The 18,183-nt window shown below is 33.8% G+C and overlaps 1 protein-coding gene across 2 annotated transcripts; it reads left to right on the top strand.

Annotated features, from left to right (window-relative positions):
* The first annotated feature begins 2,033 nt into the window (after positions 1 to 2,033).
* Positions 2,034 to 13,908, top strand: LOC131030429 (rhomboid-like protein 14, mitochondrial). 2 transcript variants are annotated; one of them, XM_057961267.2, is made up of 3 exons: positions 2,034 to 2,360; positions 2,553 to 2,964; positions 12,961 to 13,908. In XM_057961267.2, exons 2-3 carry the CDS (start codon positions 2,845 to 2,847, stop codon positions 13,783 to 13,785), a joined length of 945 nt encoding a protein of 314 aa, XP_057817250.1. In that variant the 5' UTR covers positions 2,034 to 2,360; positions 2,553 to 2,844; the 3' UTR covers positions 13,786 to 13,908. The 2 variants fall into 2 exon arrangements, with proteins under 2 accessions (XP_057817250.1, XP_057817249.1); XM_057961266.2 differs by having other exon boundaries at positions 2,034 to 2,964.
* The last annotated feature ends 4,275 nt before the right edge of the window (positions 13,909 to 18,183 follow it).

Here is an 18,183-nt window from a genome sequence, read left to right as displayed (position 1 = left end):
TCCTCAGGAGGGCAGGCCTGCTAAAGATATACAAATCTCACTTAAAGAAAATGCCTCAAGGGTCTGGATTTCTGATTGTCTATAAAGACAAGAGCATACTCTCCTACCTCTCAGAATTTTCTTAAAACATGAAATACAGATTTGTTCTTTAACCAGATAGCAAGTTAGGTGCCTAAAAAAAATGAATATAATGAATACACAATGTTTCCTGGAATCTCCTCAGGCAACCTGCAAAGACAATGAATCAGTACTGATTAGGCTGTGAAAATTCTTCAGATAAATAGATAACCAGCTAGGGTCAACGTCAGTGTAATCAAAATTGAACAGAAAACCTAAAGAATGAAACTTGCTTTTTAACCAAACAAATACAGAATCGTACGACAATTCTCACCGACTCGTACGATAATTCTCACCGACTCGTACAATAATTCATACAGGATCGTACGATAATTGCAGTTTGTCATCCGACACTGTGGGAAATGTCGTACGATAATACACAGAAACTATATGGAAAAAATCCAAAAAGTCAAAAATCTGAAAAAATAAAATAAAAATAAATAGTTAGTCTTGGAGGCCGAAAAAAAAGTAGTCTCGAGCCCCCCACGGTGGAAGACAGAAATGTGTGTGTGAAAAAGTGAAATAAGTCTGATAGCTGCAAGACACAACACTTCGATTAAGTCATTACATGTATGGTTAGACAGATATAAGTATGAATATGAAAACCATTACAAATCGACTAATTGCCTTCTAAAAGATGCGAGTATAAGATTGCTCTCAGATTTTATAAGCAATACCAATGACTAGACTACACCAAGACGAAGGATTTAATCTATATGAGAATGAGATTAAGCTAAATGGATGCAAGATGGATGAAAGATTCAAGCAATAACGAATTCAAGCAATAATGGATTCAAGCAATCATGAATAAATTAAATATAGAAAAAGAAATTAAACTAAGATGCAATAATCTCAAAAAGAAAGCACAATATATTCAATGACTCCAGAGCGAAAAGTGTGTAATAGCAAATCTACAGGGTGTTTTGAATGAGAGTTGAAGGCTGGATTTATAGAGAATTACAAGAGAGATCAAGAAAAAGCATAGTTTAGGATTAATTGAAATAATTGAGAAATCATATTCAGTTAACCTTAAGATAGATTCCAATTATAGTTTAATTGAAATCTATTCATAAAAGAAGTTTGAGTTGCATTAGAAATAAGATTTAATTAATTTCATGCATTTGTGATAAAAATAGGTAATTCTTTGATTTATTCAAGAAAAGAGTCTTTTCAATGCAACTGAACTTCTTTTTCTCAAAAGCTTTGAGTTCCAATTTTAGAGAATGATTAAATACCTTTTAATTGCTTTTCTGATTTCAAGTTAATCTCAATTTAGAAGAAGAAATAATATCTCAAGTTTGATTTCTCTCAACTCAATTCTTTTATTTTATTTTCAATTTAACTCTTGCTTTGTGATTAATTCCTCTTTTGTAATAAATTAATTCTTTTTTTTAATGATTAATGGCAAATTTATTAATTAATTAAATATGCTAGGATATTTAATAAATTAAATAGGATAATTGATCAAAATGATATTCTTGGATTGATTTAATTAATTAAATAAATATTTAATTAATATTGAGTTATTGATTTGCCATGTAATATTTGATGATTAAAGAATTAATAATGTGCTCAAAGTTGATTTAATTACCTTTGGTTAGGACCTTGGTGATGTTGTCGAGATTAAGAGCCCATGGTTTAGATTACCATTTTTAGGGTATTACATACCCCACCAAATTTGACGAATGGATGCCCTGAAAGATGGCAAAATGGATACCCACCAATCCTTTAACTCTTAACAAAAAAAAAAAATCAACTTTAATAATATATTCTTCTCAATATTTAAAAAACTATAAATATATATATAATCTCTCACAGACTCTCTCTATATATATATAAAGAAACGAGACTACAAATACCTATATATTGATGATTACTAGATTGCTAATCCATTGCTTTCATTGTCACAAGAACGACTGCTCACTAAACGACTCACCAAAAGTTAATTAGAATGGAGTACAGCAAGCTGATGTTACATCATAGATTTCAATGAGTACGTTTTTACTTGCGTATTTTACCGACGAACAATTCAGCACTTTAGAATTGTTCGTAGAACAGACAAAAGTCGTCAAGACTAATTTCTACTTTTCCTTCTTTGTATTGGCGAGAAGTTCATGGGAAATTGCCTTGAACGCGTATTTTGATTTAGGATATTCAAGAGGCCATTGTAGTATTCAGCTGGAGGGTCAGAGCTAACTGTTGTATAGGAGTCGAGTTCCCATCTGCACCATTTAAGGAATTAAGTATGTCTCAGTAATTCTTCTTTCAGACCTGTTTTTGGTGTTCTGTTTTCAGTGTAGATGGCTTGTGGCTTTGTTTTGATAATGGATGGTTGTTGGAATTTGAGGCCAGTTGGGCTTTTTCAGGGGAGTTGGGTATTAAGGTGAATTTGGTCATTTTCGAATTGCAATTGATAAGTCTACTGGTTTTGGCAGGATATGAAACTTTGAACTTTGGGTTTCTTCTATACGAGGTTATCCTGGAGCTGTGCTTAGATATTGTTTAATGGGTTTGTCCGCTCTATCATTTAAGAGAATTTCATTAACCCGTAATCTCCTTGGTAGTCTCAAACAGGCTGAAATCTGAGAATTGGAGGACAGTTTGCACAGCCTTTGTTTTTTTGAAGCAATTTTTCACATCTGCAATTAGAGTTCCTCTAGTGGAGGGAAGCTGAATAGGGCAGAGGAGAGGAGCTTCTTATATAAGTAGAGTTTATTTATAACTAGAATGAAGGAGCCCTTGGTCACATTGATGTTAATTGTGTGGATGCTTATATATGAGATTAAGCCTGCACGATTCGATTTCTTATTTCCTTCTATATCGGACCAATCATGCACCTCCACCAAGGTAAACAATCTATTGTTCTTTCCGACAAAAGTTTTTAACTTCTGAAATTTTCTGGGTGTTACAATGAATGTAATTACAGATTGATGTTTTCTAGATTTGTATCAGTAATTTTTTTTAACCTTTTCATGTAATGTCTTTGCCAGTCTGCTAGTTTTTAAATTTTTGGTGTAATTTCACTGATTTTGATCCCCTGCGCTTAGTAATCTGCTCCCTTTTTTTCTTGGCAAATGTCTAGCCCATTCTCACAGTACGTTCTCATTTTTTATTTTTTCAATACCTGCATGATAGGGATAAAGACCTGCAACATTAGATATAAGACTGATGTCAAATTCTTCAGGCAAGCTTATCAAATAGGCATTCTCATTAAAAAATTTGAGCATCCCACAAAGGTCAATTTTCTTTGGCTTGAATTTATTGTAGGTGCCTTGAGGAAATCTTTCCTTATGCAAGTAAACCATGACTCGTTCACCCACTTGATATGGTTTTTCTCTACAATGCAAATCGGCATTTATTTTATACTGCTCATTGGTTATTTGCAGCTTTTACCTAACTTGTTGTAGCACATCCTGCATATGACTTGCAGTGTCCATGGTATCTTGGCTAATCCATCATCCCTCAAGAAGATCAATCAGATCCTGATCAACTACTCCCTTAGGATTGTTTCCTAAAACAATTTGGAACGGGGACTTGCCAGTTGACCTATTGACTCAAGAATTGAAAGCAAACTCAACCTATGCGAAAACCAAATCCCACTGCCTTGAGTTCTCACCAACTAGGCTTTGAAGCAAACTGCCCAAACTTCTGTTTGCCACATCTGTTTTCCCATCCTTTGAGGCTGGAAGGTTGAACTATACTACAGTTTATTGGCAAGTCTCTCCACATAGTCGTCCAAAGTGACTAGGAAACCTTGTATCACAGTCACTTGCGATAGACTTTGGCAGTCCATGTAAGTGCACAATCTCTTTAATAAAGAAATCAGCCATCTGACTCACATTAGTAGTCTTCTTACATAGAATGAAGCGCATTATTTTAAGAGAATTGGTCCACAATATCAAAAATAGAATCATTACCTCTTTGAGTATGAGGCAATCCCAAGATAAAATTCATGGAAATGTCAATCCATGGTCCTTCAGGTAATGGTAAACATTTATATAAACCAGCATTCTGCTGTCCACCTTCAGAAACATGGAAAACTCTACATGTTGAAACAAAATTATTTATATTTTTAATTGAGGCCAGAAAAACTTGTCACTTGCCAAGCTATAAGTTTTGCTCCTACCAAAGTGATCCCCCAAGCCACTTGAATGCGCTTCCCTAATTAGTTATTCCCTTGTTGACCTTGTGGGAATACAACGTTGGAGCTTCTCAAACTAAAATTCATCAGCTACTAAGTATTTATCATAAACTCTTTGCATACAACCACAGGATTGTTTAGACTTTAGAGTATCAATATTTTTGCTGAAACAGGGATGAACTACATTTCATCCTTCGTCTCTTCAAACCCGACAATCTTGTTGTTCATAGAGAGAAGTGCGTTTGAATGTCTCTTGCAAGACAACCCAAAATGGAAGAGCACATATGGTAGAATTGTTCTTCAAATTATAGTGGGAAGCTCCTTAACATCTCACTATAAAGCTATGAACAAATGTGTAATTATGCACACTATACAAGTTTATCATGGGGGTTTTGCATGGATATAAATTATTGACTATGTTTTTGCCTGGGATGTATGCATCGGATTGTCAATAGTCAAACCCTATAGCAATATTTGTAGTTCTTAAGGAGGATAAAGAGTAAAGTAAAACAATAAACTCAACAGAGTACTAGCTAAAGCCAAGACCAGTATTCAGTTGCAAGAAGATTTGAAAGGAAAATAGATGATGCTTACACTGGATAACATTAACAGGGGATGGCTAAACAAACTGGCCATCAAACAAATTGGCCATCACATGATTTCTTTAAGCAAACAAATAAATTACATTCAAAGTGATGATTTAGAAAGACTGATCTTGCCAATACAAAGCTTTGATTAAATGCAACCTCCTTTCAGTTACTTGATGAAATTACAAACGTGCAAATACTAAATAACATGATAACTTCAGTTGGACATCAATTTATGTAGTGTAAGCTTCACATAAACTAATCTTCACAAATTATGTTGTCAAAGCACTTGTTTATAAGCTCACAAGGGTAGCTTTTAAGGATTTAAGGATTTAAAAATAGTAATAAAATATCCCAAAAACTTTATGCATTAAAGCTATTCTACCCTTATCTACAAAAATATTGAAAATAAATATTTGTCAAAGCAATATAATCCTAAACAATTAATAAAATAAAAGGCCTAATAATAGGCTCTTTTCCATCATCAATAAATAACCACTACTAATGATAGTTGCTCAATTTGGTTGTTGCTGAAAAATAAAAAATTGACACGAGTGATCTTTCAAAAATCTTAAACTATTTTTCAACTTGAAACTGTTGAAATTTTTGGAACCTCTGAAACATGGCGAACCTTCTAGGCCTCTAGACAACTGTTGAAACTCTATGATCATGAAACTGATGAGCACCTTATCAATACCAACTTGATGACCTGAAATTGGAACCTTGGCCATGATGAAATTATTGCTACCTCATCATGTTGATATGTCAGTCTTTCCGATTTTAGAAACTTCAATCTCAAAACACTTAAACCTATTCGAGGATCATGGTGAAGCCCTAGATTTGATGGTTATGTCAATCTCCTGCATTTGAAACCTTATTTCAGCAATAATTAAAGTATTTCTTCCATTACGTAACTTGAGGTCTAAAAGACAACCTCCTCTTCACTATTCCAATGCTTTGTTACGCAGAATTTTGATCAATCCAACCTATTTGGAAAAAGGAACAACCACTGAATAGTCTCCAAAAGTACCACTAATCTTAGAAAACCTTGAATGCTGCTCTATGAAAATATTTCACTAAAAAATTAAAAATCACCACCGAACTTGCAAAAAGAAGAGAACTCCACTTTGTTTTTGCTATGGCCAGCAGAGGTAAATTACTTTTAAGTCTGAATAAAGAGCAACCTTCATTCAGGTGCTGAGATTTCTGTGTTTTCCTGCCTTGAATGACTTTTTTGTCATTCTTTACCTTTTTTCTTCTTTCTTCTTGCAATCACAACCTAGGCAGGATTCACTTAAGTGCTGGCCAATTACTGATTGACTAAATGTGAATTAAGGCTTGCTGCACCAAGCCAAAAGTACACAAATGTCATAATTTGAAGTCTCTTCAAGTTGGACATCTTTTCCTGCCGGTTATGCCACTCATAAAATGTACTTGGAGGAAATAAGTGTGACAAAGTCCTTAAAATGTGCTAATGTTAGTTTGAAACCTTCTTTACCCTTGGGCAGGGTTTCATAATCTAATTGTCACATTATAGACCTTAGGTGACCTCTAGAGTGCATTGCCATACCTAAATAGTGCCAACCTTTATAATTTAACCACTTTCTCCCTTGGTACATTTCCATAATACTGCTTCCAAACTTTTGGTGTGGTTTTCACTTGGCGCTACCTCTTAAATTGTGCACCATAACTTAGATCATTTCCTTCTGCCAGTTTGAGCACACTTCACTAAGTCAATATGACACTTTGATGATATATAGTGGAATTTTGCCCTGGGACTTCTATTACAAAATAACGCTGACATTTACTTAGTTTACAAATGTTTTTTATATGGCATGGATCACTAAAGACTTAACCACATTTGTTGATTGCCAAGCGGAAGATAGAGGTTGTTTTTCCAACACAAAATAGTGGTTGGATTTATGATTATTACTTTTTTTCACTTAGGTGTGTTTTCCTTAGTTCCCTGCAACACTTTGGTGTGATTTTACTATGCACTACCACCTGATTATGTGCTTGATTATTTTGAAAATCTAAACACTTTTCTCTTGGGCAGAGATTCATCAACACTTCGCCACATTTCCTTTATGTATAGGTGAAATTTTGAGGTGGCTTTGCCACTTGAGAAAACTGTGCAAAGATGACATAATCTTTCTTTTTCCCTATTCAACCAAGATGCAAATCTCCTCATCACTTGCCAGGATTTAAAGCTCAATGATTCATATTATCACCTCAAGCATATCCATATGGAATAGTGAAACCTTGAAAATTCTGCAAATATCGTTAGTTTGATTTTCGAAAATCTTAATAAATGACCTTGCAAACTGACTAAAGAAAGGTTAGAAATTGAATGAATTGACACGATTTTGAGGATCATCTTGACAAAAAGGGCATGAAAATCAAGTTTCATAGGGGTGCCAACAAAAAGTAGGTGTCATCTCCTACTTGAAGCATCTGCGACAACATTAGTTTTTCCACTCATGCTACACCACAAATTTATAACTTTTTAGAAAGGAGACCCCTATGGCATGCTTATGGGATAACTTAGCTTGAGAATTAATGTATTTTAGTTTTTGATTGTCTATCAACAAAATGAATTCCCTATGCAATAGGTAGTTTTTCCATTGTTTCAATGTCTGGACGATAGTATACAATTCTTTATCATAAGTGTCATACTTTTTCTTGGTGTTTTTTAGCTTTTCACTAAAACAAGCAACTAACTTGCCTTCTTGATTCAAGATGCCACCAATCGACAGTGCTGAAGCATCACACTCAATGGTAAAGACATTCTCAAGATTTGGTAAGGTAAGTGTTGGAGTTTCCATCACATTCCTTCTAAGTTGTTCAAAACTTCTCTTACCTGCTTGAGTCCAAGAAATGGATGTCATTCCCCTGCCAAATCACTACCAATCGCAGCATATACTAGTGATTTAGAATAAGAAGAATTAAATTAAAATTAAAAGTTATCAAAGGGCAGCAGTTGAATAAGAAAGATTGACTCCTTCAAAGGGAAGTAGTTGTATGTGAAAGGTTGTGACTCCCTCAATGATAAGATATAAAGGGAGATCATCTCATTGTGGAGAGGACATCAAGGTATTGGAAGAAAATGTCATGTAACTTGCAAGTTAACATTACAGCCAAAGAAGACACAAACCCTCCAAGGGAAAGTTAAGAGATTTAAGGATGAAAACCCTTAAATTTTCATATCAAGTTTAAGACGAAAACCCATAAGTTGACTAGAACTTAAGAGTTAAACATTTAATGAAAAATAGATGCAAATTGAAGAAGAAACATAGCAAAAATTCAAGATAAGATTATTTTTCAAAATTATCTGAATATTTATATTAAAATAAACATTCATGATTTTGATTTAAATTATATTTATAAATATAAATGCAATTATCATTCTAGAATTTGAAATATTGTTGTAAGGCAAAAACAAGCAATGTTCTAGAAAGGGACATTACAAATGGTATTAGATCTGCAATCCTGCCAGCCTGCGAGGTAAAGCTAAAATTATAGATGCATTCTAGTCAAAGAGAATTAAAGGTCGACAAAGGGAAGAAGATATGGACCTTATTCAAGAGTTATTGTACAAACTTGAGGACCCCAAAATTATTGATGAGTACAAAAGGTTGCCAAAAGATTTCAAAGCTAGTGTTCCCCTTATGTACTTGGAGGCACTCGGGAACCATTATCCCAACAAAGAGATCTATTTGAATACTTAAGAAAAATGGCCACGGAGATCAAGGAGCAAGATCCAAGAAAATCATTAATTACAGTAGAAGTTAGAATCAGAATCACCAGAAGTTGCTAAAACCAAAGACGGAGAAGAACCAATATTGTGTGTCGAATATGTGTCAATAAATGCAAATGATGTCCAAGAAACATCTGTCCATTTTTCAGGTATGGAAGTAATTGATCCATGTAAAAATGATTTGCAAGGTATGGAAATGATTGGACCACATGATGATGATGTGCAAGGTATTAGTTATGCTGTTGTGAGGAATTATTTGTCTAATGTTGACCCCCATGAGGAGGAATTGCAAGTTTATCAAGAAAACTCCAGCATGATACGTACCAACTACATGGAAGTTGACCAATGGCCATTTGAACTCCCTTATTCCAAGACCGATGAGCTTGTTGATAGGTTAGATTGCAGTCATGAGAATGAGACTTGGTTTACCTCTTGGAGAGACCAACGTGGACATTGAAGAACAATGGACACATTCACTGTGTTTTCATCCCATAACATTTGAAGTTAAAATGGGGAGCTTGATTATGATTGAGGTGAAAGATACAACCTGCAGTGAAGGACACCTAGATCCCTTTACTCAAATGCAATATCGGCTTTGCACAAAGGAGTGGGATATTGGTATTCACAACACTCCCATTATTCATCATGACGGAAGATGCAACATTTTGCTATCATTTTAGATGTCAACAACAACAATCAAGAGTTTGTATTCACTTTCGAGGATCTTTGATAAAAATGAATTGAGAAAATGCAATAGAGGGGCTAAGAAATTAAAAGCAAAGATGGTTGAGAATCATAGAATATGGAATTCTAACAGGGTGAATTTAGAAGAAAAAATTGCAGAACTAGAAACTAAGTTTAATGAAACAAGAGCATTGAGCCAGGGACTCATAGTTTTATGCACAAAGCTAAGACAAGAAAAAAATAATTTGGAAAACACATTGAAAGAGTGTAATGATATAAATAAGGAATTACAAGAGAAAATGATTGAAAATGGTCTTTTGTCCAATGTTTGTAAGGTGGAGTTGGAAGGAAGAATCGTAGAGCTGCAAGATGTCTTTTTGTTTCTTCTCTCTGAGGATGAGAGAAAACTTGTCTTAAATTACAAACCTTGCCAGTTACCAACTCTATTTTGTTGTTTATAGTTACTGGGAAATACCAGTACACAAGCCCAAAGAATGCTAGGCAATAAATTGTCCTTGCACTTTAGATGATAGTATCAACCTTATGATATTAAAGCACTATATTGGCAATCTGGCAAGCACATTAACAACTCTTCAGAGACATCATTGTAGTACAGAGTTGGACATAACTAAGACAATGAGAGAAACGTCACTTGGTGTAGAATTTCCAATTCCTAACTATATCATAGTGTCACAGAAGAAGCTAATTATATCACAAGGAGGACCTAGGGATTACAAATCTCCAAAGTTTATTTGTGATCCTAGTATTGGCAAAAATGATTCAATTGGACAGACTAAAATCGACATTGCTTGAGAACAAGCAATCTTGGGAAGGGCGGACTGTCATGTCCTCTCCTAAACATTTCCATTAATATTATGCCATCTATTCCCTTGCAAGTAGTAAATTGAATATATTATTATATTAAAGAGGCAATAGTAGCTCAGATATTTTTATATTTAAAAATCAAGGATGGAAGCTAGATCATGGTATTTATTCCCAGCCCAGCGACTTGTTTAAAAACAAAACAAAAACAGACTAAGTTATAATTAACAACGGGTAGCAATGAAAAGTCATGACTATCGGAGGGAAGAAGGTATTTAAAGAAGACTAAGCAAGGCAGAAGGACATCATTAGGAAGGTTATTATATATTTATTTATTACTTCTTTGTTCTGTGAGGAATATAAACCATTACACTTACAGTCTGAGGATAAAAACTCCTTAATTTCTATTGCCGAGTTAGGGACAAAAACCTCTGATTGAGGCAGATCGGAAATCACTTTCAGAGTAGGCATACAAGAGGAAATCATCACAGTTTGAAGAAGATAGAATAGCAGAATAAAAGATAAGTGCTATACTTTTCAAGAGATAAATTATTAGTTTTCAAGCCAAATTATATTACCAAAATTATGATTTCTAAATAAATTAATATTTATTATTTATATTGCAATTACTATTGTGAGTTAGGATTATCATATTAAAAGAAAATAGGAAATTTTCTAGAACAGGACATTACAAATGAAGTTGGCGGAACTTTCCAAGAACGTTGGAATGGGCTGAAAAAGGAGCATTATAATTTCAAGAATGAAATGACATGCCGCTTTATGGTGGGGCAACTTGCAGCAAACTCGGAGGAGAGAAGGCAAAAAAAAGGGAATTTGGCCTAAGATGTTATAACATACTAGAGTAAGGTTTCTGAGCTCAGACAAGAAGTAAATTGAAATTTCAAATGCATGTTAATGTCAACCATCCATTTAACACACACACTGTTACTATTTTTCTTTTCAGCGGTATAATTGAGGTGGGCCTACAATAGCATTTTTCTATTGTTTATCATTAAAAATGAGTCCTATAGTATTGGTAAATGTGGGACTAACTCTTCCAGAAATATAGGACTGAATTGTGACATCCACTCTCAAAGAAGTTGTATATTTTTGTTAAGAAGCAGTTCAGCTGTTAAAGATCCTGAAATTCTACAGAACATAATCTACACTTGTTTATAGAATAGGTTCAAGAGCTAGAGAGATCATTTGAAATGGAAGGAAAATGATGATCGTGACCTGAGAAGGGTAAACTTCTTTTGTCAAGAATGAAATCAAACTGGTTGAAATTCCCAGTGCTTGTTAATGTCTATCATCCTTAAAGTTATCACTGTTATCTATTTCCTTTTGAGCCCTATAATTGAGGGTTGCCTAGAGAAAAGAAGTCCTGTACTATTTTTAGCATATGTAACTACTAACTCTTCCAGGAAGCCAGAACTGAATTTTAACATCCACTGACAATGAAGTTGAATGTTTTTGCTAAGAAGCAGTTCAGCTAGCAAAGATTCCAAAAACCTGGAGAACTTAACCCAGATTTGTTTACAGACTGGATTCAAGAGTTAGAGAGGTATTTCAAAATGGGGGGAAATTGGCGAAGATGAGATGAGAAAGGTGAATTTGTTGTCTCAAGAATGAAATCACATGCTGTTTTATGATGGGATATGTTGCGACTGTTTATGAGACTAGGCCAGTAAAAATTAGACTTTGGCTTAAGATGTTAAACATATGAGAGCAAGATTTCTAAGCTCAGACAACAGGTAAATGGCAATTTCCAATGCTCTCCATCCAAAATCACACTCACTAATATATTTTTCTTTTCAGCAGTATAATTGAGGGGTTCCTGCAATACCGCTGCTCTTATTTTTATAAATCAAGATGGTGCAAGAAAGGGATGGTTGCACTTCAAATAGAGGAAGAGAAAGTTCCTCCAGACCTACAAGGAGGGTGGAGCCAGGGGAATGCCAGGGTGTGAAGCCCAATTTCTAAGGTTGAGGAGACTTAAAAGTAGAAAAAATAGTGCAAATTGTGAGAGTATTGAGAGAAAACATATTAAGAAGATTGGAAGTCTGAGAGGCCATATTGCAACATGAAGATTCTGAAGATGAGCCTGAAGTACAGGAAGGGTGCCTAATCTTACAACTGAGTAATTCATAAATAAATAGCACTGTTATTTCTTTTTTTAATATAAAATGATTTTCTGTACTATTTTTCAAGAACATAACTAACAATTGGCAGATATAAATTTAAAGTATGAAATCCACTCCCAAAGAAAATTACTACTTTGTTAAGAAGCAGATGATGTGTGAAAGATCCCTAATTTTTTTCTATTTGCCCCTGCCAGATGTTTTTAATCTCCTGCATCATGGCACCTGTTTAACAATCTGATAATAACTCACAAAAGGGTTTACTCATTTTCACAAGGATAGTGAAACTCAGGAATATTTACCCACTCAGGAAGAATATTGCGACTACGGTTAATAGGATTGCATAGTTGTATTATCTTATTTATGTTTTCATGGCCCTGTAAGTTATCTTAACTCTGAAATTTTTTAAATAATATTTCACTGCTGCTGCACAACAAAATCTTAAAAATCTGCGATCATATAACTTTCGTCTTTAATTGTTTTATGTCGTCTCACTGTGTTCGATGATATTTGAATCCATATCTAGTAAATCAATTTATTGACTTTCTATTGTTTGGACCTTTCTAAATAATGGTTTGGCATACATACTAGTTGTTTCTTGCAGGTCATCACTGGTCCTATATTTATTGATAACATACTTATACTATTGTATTGTCTCTGATTGCAAATAGGACATGACTTTTTACCAAGTTAACAAAGGTCTTCTTGCAGGGTATGGACATGAAGCAGTGGTATGCCTTCTTATTTTATCATCACACGCACAAGGGGCATTTAATCTATAATGTACTTTCAATCCTTTGGAAAGGTATTCTGTTGGAAGGGTGCATAGGAAGCAGACAGTTTTCCTTGTTGATTTTGGCATTGCTATCCACGTATGATGGATTAATAATCTCAATAAGATTACTCTGGGGACTTTTGGCTGGATCAGAAATATGTTTCTCCCTATGTCATGCTGGCATATCTGGGTTACTTTTTGCCTTGAGCTTTCCTCTGAACGCCAACTCAGAAATCTGTAGATCAATTATTCCTGCTTCTTTCCAAAACCTTAAGACAGTAACTCTTTCGGTAATCTATGCACTGGAAATTGCTGTTCTACATTCCTTATGTCCAGGGTTCCCATTTTATGGTCCTATTTGTGGTACCCTAGCAGGAGTTCTGTATTCTCATAAACCTCAGATATACAGCAATTGGAATTCATTGTTTTTAATCAGAAGGTGGCTATGTTCCACCCCAAAAATCAGTGGGACCATTGATTCACAACAGCTTCCTGGAACTGTACAAATGGTTTGGAGGTGTTCTGCTTGCACATATGACAATTCAGTTACGTCTAACCCAAACGTGTGTTCTATTTGTGAGAACCCTAGGTTTGAGACAAAAGCAAAAGGATCACCTGACTTGCAAGTGAATCCAGACAAGGTAGGTTTGGTCTGGAACTGCCCAACATGTACATATGAAAATGGTGTATTCTTCCTTGATTGTGAGATGTGTGAAAGACCTCGTCCTGTTTTATATCAACAAAAAATTGAATCATCCTGATTCATCCAATTGTTTTCCTTATTCGTTCCAATCCCTGGGAAACAAATCCTCTACACCTCTAAATATACCACCATGTACATGAAATTAAGTTTAAGAATGAGCATACAACATGACTTTTTAAAATGGATTTTGTTGACTGCCAAGTACATCCTGAAGTCAATTTTGAGAAAGAATGAATATGTAGAATTTATTTATTATTATAATTTGTCTCTCTCTCTTCTGTTGCCCAAGCCAAGCTCGAACCCCTACTGCAGCAACAATTAGAAAATCTTGCCAGAGCTGATTTTCAGAAATGGAATCAAACAGTGTACAATTACCCTGCAAACAATTAGAGTTTCAGTAACAATGTTATAGTCTTCGTACCCAAATTTCATTAGGCTAATGGGAAAATTGGATGCCACATTAGAAGTAGAGTCGCAGGGAACAACACAGACATGTATGCAGCAGTTGAGAATATTTTGGTTAGAACTACATACTCTACAACATAAAAATAATGTAGATGTTAGGTAAATTATGTGGAGAAAATTTAGGTTAGAATCATGAAATGAATAAAATAACTATAAGAATTAAATCCTACTTTTTAAAGGAAAACAAAGATTGTAAAGGTTTTGTACAAGTTAAATGTTAACACCTTAACAATTGAATCTAACATTGTATATGTTTAAAAGAAAATTAAAGGTTTTATAGGTTTCATACAAACTGAATGTTAACAACTTAAAATTGGATTTCTAATAAAAAAAAATAAAACTAAAATTTCAAAATTGTTATCAGGATCTATACTAATCCAAGACATACAGTCTTGAGCAATTAGATAATAACACAGTGGAATGGATATGGTTTTTTTGCACCTCTAGTAGTTAATTGGCTATTCAAAATTGTCTTTTAATTAAAGATGGCGTCTTCAATGCATAATAAGTTTCAGTTTCAAATGTTGAAGTGTACATGTCTTAAATTCAAACATGACATAAGGATATTGAACAGCAAAATTAGCCAACCAGCATGACTATAACTAAATTCAAAGCATGATTTCTATGTGTTTATTTATATTTCTAAATATAAAGTACATCAATGATAATTGGAACAATCAATCAAAAGATCATTTGTACAATATTAAGCTTGGTGTTTAAATCTACAAAATGCAATTCATGACTGACCAAGCAAAATGTATGATAATAAAGTAATCCGTAGTGTCCTCAAGGATTTATCATTCCTACTAGGATAGGTGAAAAGAACTAGGTAACAACCAATATGCATCTCAGAATTGTTTTTTAGGTGTCACTGAATTTGACATGTAATCATAAATAGAAGATTAGATTTCAAGAATAATATGATACATAAAAAATGACACAAAAACCATCATTCAAAGAATTATGTAGATCTAATGGATATATAAAATGCCTACTAAGTCTTTTCAAATCTACTCATTTTTTTCCTTTTTACCCATTGCTTTGCGATGAATATCAATAAAAGTATTGATCGGTTTATTGGATCAAGACTAATGGGGCCTAAACCTAACTTTTGTCTTGATAGTGTGATACTCTAACCAATTGAACTACAATTTCACTGGGTACAATGAATAAGAAACAATCATACCATGACGTCCTTGGTATCATTGTCATATCAAATTAAGTCAAATCAAATGAATATAAAATGATTTATTCTCTATGTTGAAATCAATCTCATAATGATTGATTAAACTTCTCTAACAACCACTTATGACATGAATGCCCTTAAACATTGGGAATGGATACAATGTATACAAAACATATGGTTTGTGATAAAACCTTACAAAAAGTGAATTGCTTGCTCAATTTTTTTGGAGTTAACTAGACATCAGTTCTAAGGTCATTTGTCCAAGTTTCATACTAAGTGATCAATTGAAAGACCAAAAACTAGGTTCAATGGCACCTAAACATGGCTAGGGCACGCACACTAAAATTAGTGTAGAAATGTAAGGTGAAAATTGTAAAACAAGCAAATTTTGACCTTATATTTTGCCCCCTTCTTTAGTGGGTCGATGAAACTAAGTGAAGAAGTGTATACTAAAATATAGTAAAGTATATTTTATAAATAATTAAAAATATATAAAGGATATAGTAAAAAAGATATAAGAGCTTTTCACTTTATCTTCTATTTATTTTCATTTTGTTTCATGCCAATGCTCCAATCTTGTAATGAACCCAAGCAAATGGAAAAGTGGTTACTATATGATAAGGAAGATAAAGTAAAAGAGATAGAAATGATAATGTTGAAATAAAAGTTGCAAAAAACTCTAACCAATCAATGTAACTATTGTCACAACACATGATAGAGAGAAATAGAAAAATCCATGAAGGATAACATAAATAGAAGTAGGATTCATTAATGTCTTGCCTCATACTTAGGAATTTTTGAATTGTTGTTCTTATTAGTTTGTTCATATCGAATGTCATGACAAATTCACCAATGTGTTGCCAAAAAGAATGTATCGAAGCCTCGAAAAGGTGATAGCACTAATCCAAAATAATCCCTTCAAGAGTTTTTGGAAAGATTCTAGTGACAACTCTATCCCAAGGGAAGAATTCCCTTACTGGTGTCCTGTATACTTTAATGTGTGAATTTAGGTCTCCATTCCCTTTGAATTTTGGTAGATCCAAGAGGGGACATGGTTATAAGATCTTGCAAATGTTGAAACCAAAGGGTTCTTTTAAGTATTATAGATAAGTCCCCAAGAAGGCATTTTGTGAGGTGTCACTCTTGTGAACATGAACCCCATGGGATGGACTTGTGATCTAGATGTTGATATTTATGTTTGCATTTTGGATGTGTACACGCACCAACATGGGATATATTGTAGATGTGGGACAAAACATGTAAAATAACCTTTCATAGTTTAGAAGTCAATTCTTTGTAAGACAATCAATTGTTCTTTATAAAATATGTGAGAAGAAAGTGGAAAATATCAAAAGATAAAAACTAAACTAAAGTGATGTGCCAAATAATAAAGTTCTTAATTAATATTGAAAGTTTGCACATGACTTCATAATTGTTCAAAATAAGAACTATTTACTTTATGACATAGACTTGTAAGTATGTACATGGTTATCAATTAGTAGACAAATGATTGAATCTTCAACGAATGAATCAAGGATACTAATAGGATGAAGAATTGGGAAAAAGATCATAATATGGTAACAAAATGAACACAAAAAGATAATGATTTTATTTCATATATGTCCATAGAATGATTTACATGAAAGGCTAGAAGCACGATCATATATAATGATCACACTTCCATTATATATTTCCAGTATTGCCTTAATGTTGAGTTTTATAGTGGCACTTCTAGTACAAAATTCCCCTCTTTTCCTTTCATATTCAAAGCATCACTCTATTCATGCATGATAAGAAATAGAAAACAATCACTAATCACTCTTGAATTGGAGTTGCATGTATTGGTTTTACTCTAATGAATCTGAACTCATAGAATTTACTCCCAAAAGTGTTGAAAAATCATCAACATGTTCATATTTTAGGAGGATAACCTTTTTGAATTGAAATTGAAAAGATCAAATGGCTACAAACTTTAGAAATTGCTACTCCAAAGATGTCCAAGTATGTTGTACCTCAAAGAAATTTTAGCTAATGATGCAACATGAAGAACTATCAGATCTATCAAGTTTCTTGATGAGTGCATTATTGCCAGGTGGCTTTGGGAAGCATGATCATTTATCTCCATAGTGAAAGAAATAAATGTTAGAGTTTCAACTATAGCTTGGGGCTCATTAGGGTGTGGAGTGTTGTGGGTGAAATAGAACATCCACATAACCTGTTTGAGCGCTCTTCCACTATTTTGAAGACCTATGCAATTACGTCATATTTGCAAGTAAGATTTAGATGGAACAACAACAAGATATAATCTTATCTTGTGGTATTTTAAAAAATTGAATGGGATTCTAATATAAATGGAACAATGATACAAAATGTTCAAACTAGCAATATTTATATGTTGCATGCACCCTCGATATGTGTGTGTGTGCCTGTGTTTGTGTGTATGTGTGTGATTCCTTTATTTTGGCTTCCATTTAGTCGATTTAGAAGGGAGTGAACCATGTTTAAGAGCCTAGTACATCCTAAACAATAGTGTAATGCCCAAAACCTTCCAAACTGGCAATCTTAAAACATTGCATGATGGTGTCACATTGCATTTGTGACGTCAACCATCTTCTATATTTGAGCTTTGGATCCACCATTGATGCCAATTCATATTGCTCCAACCTATGGTGAAACGATGTAAAATTTTAGATAAAAAACATTTAAATGTTGTGTGAAGTTTCCATATGGATCCTTTGTACATTAGATCATGTGAGGCAAGACCCACTATCAGATAAGCTAAGAAATTTACCTGATAATGCAACA

This window comes from Cryptomeria japonica, chromosome 7, assembly GCF_030272615.1.
Source record: "Cryptomeria japonica chromosome 7, Sugi_1.0, whole genome shotgun sequence".
In the NCBI taxonomy this organism is placed as follows: domain Eukaryota; kingdom Viridiplantae; phylum Streptophyta; class Pinopsida; order Cupressales; family Cupressaceae; genus Cryptomeria; species Cryptomeria japonica.
The sequence above is the reverse complement of the archived record's forward strand: the minus strand, read 5'-3'. Positions and strand labels throughout refer to the sequence as shown.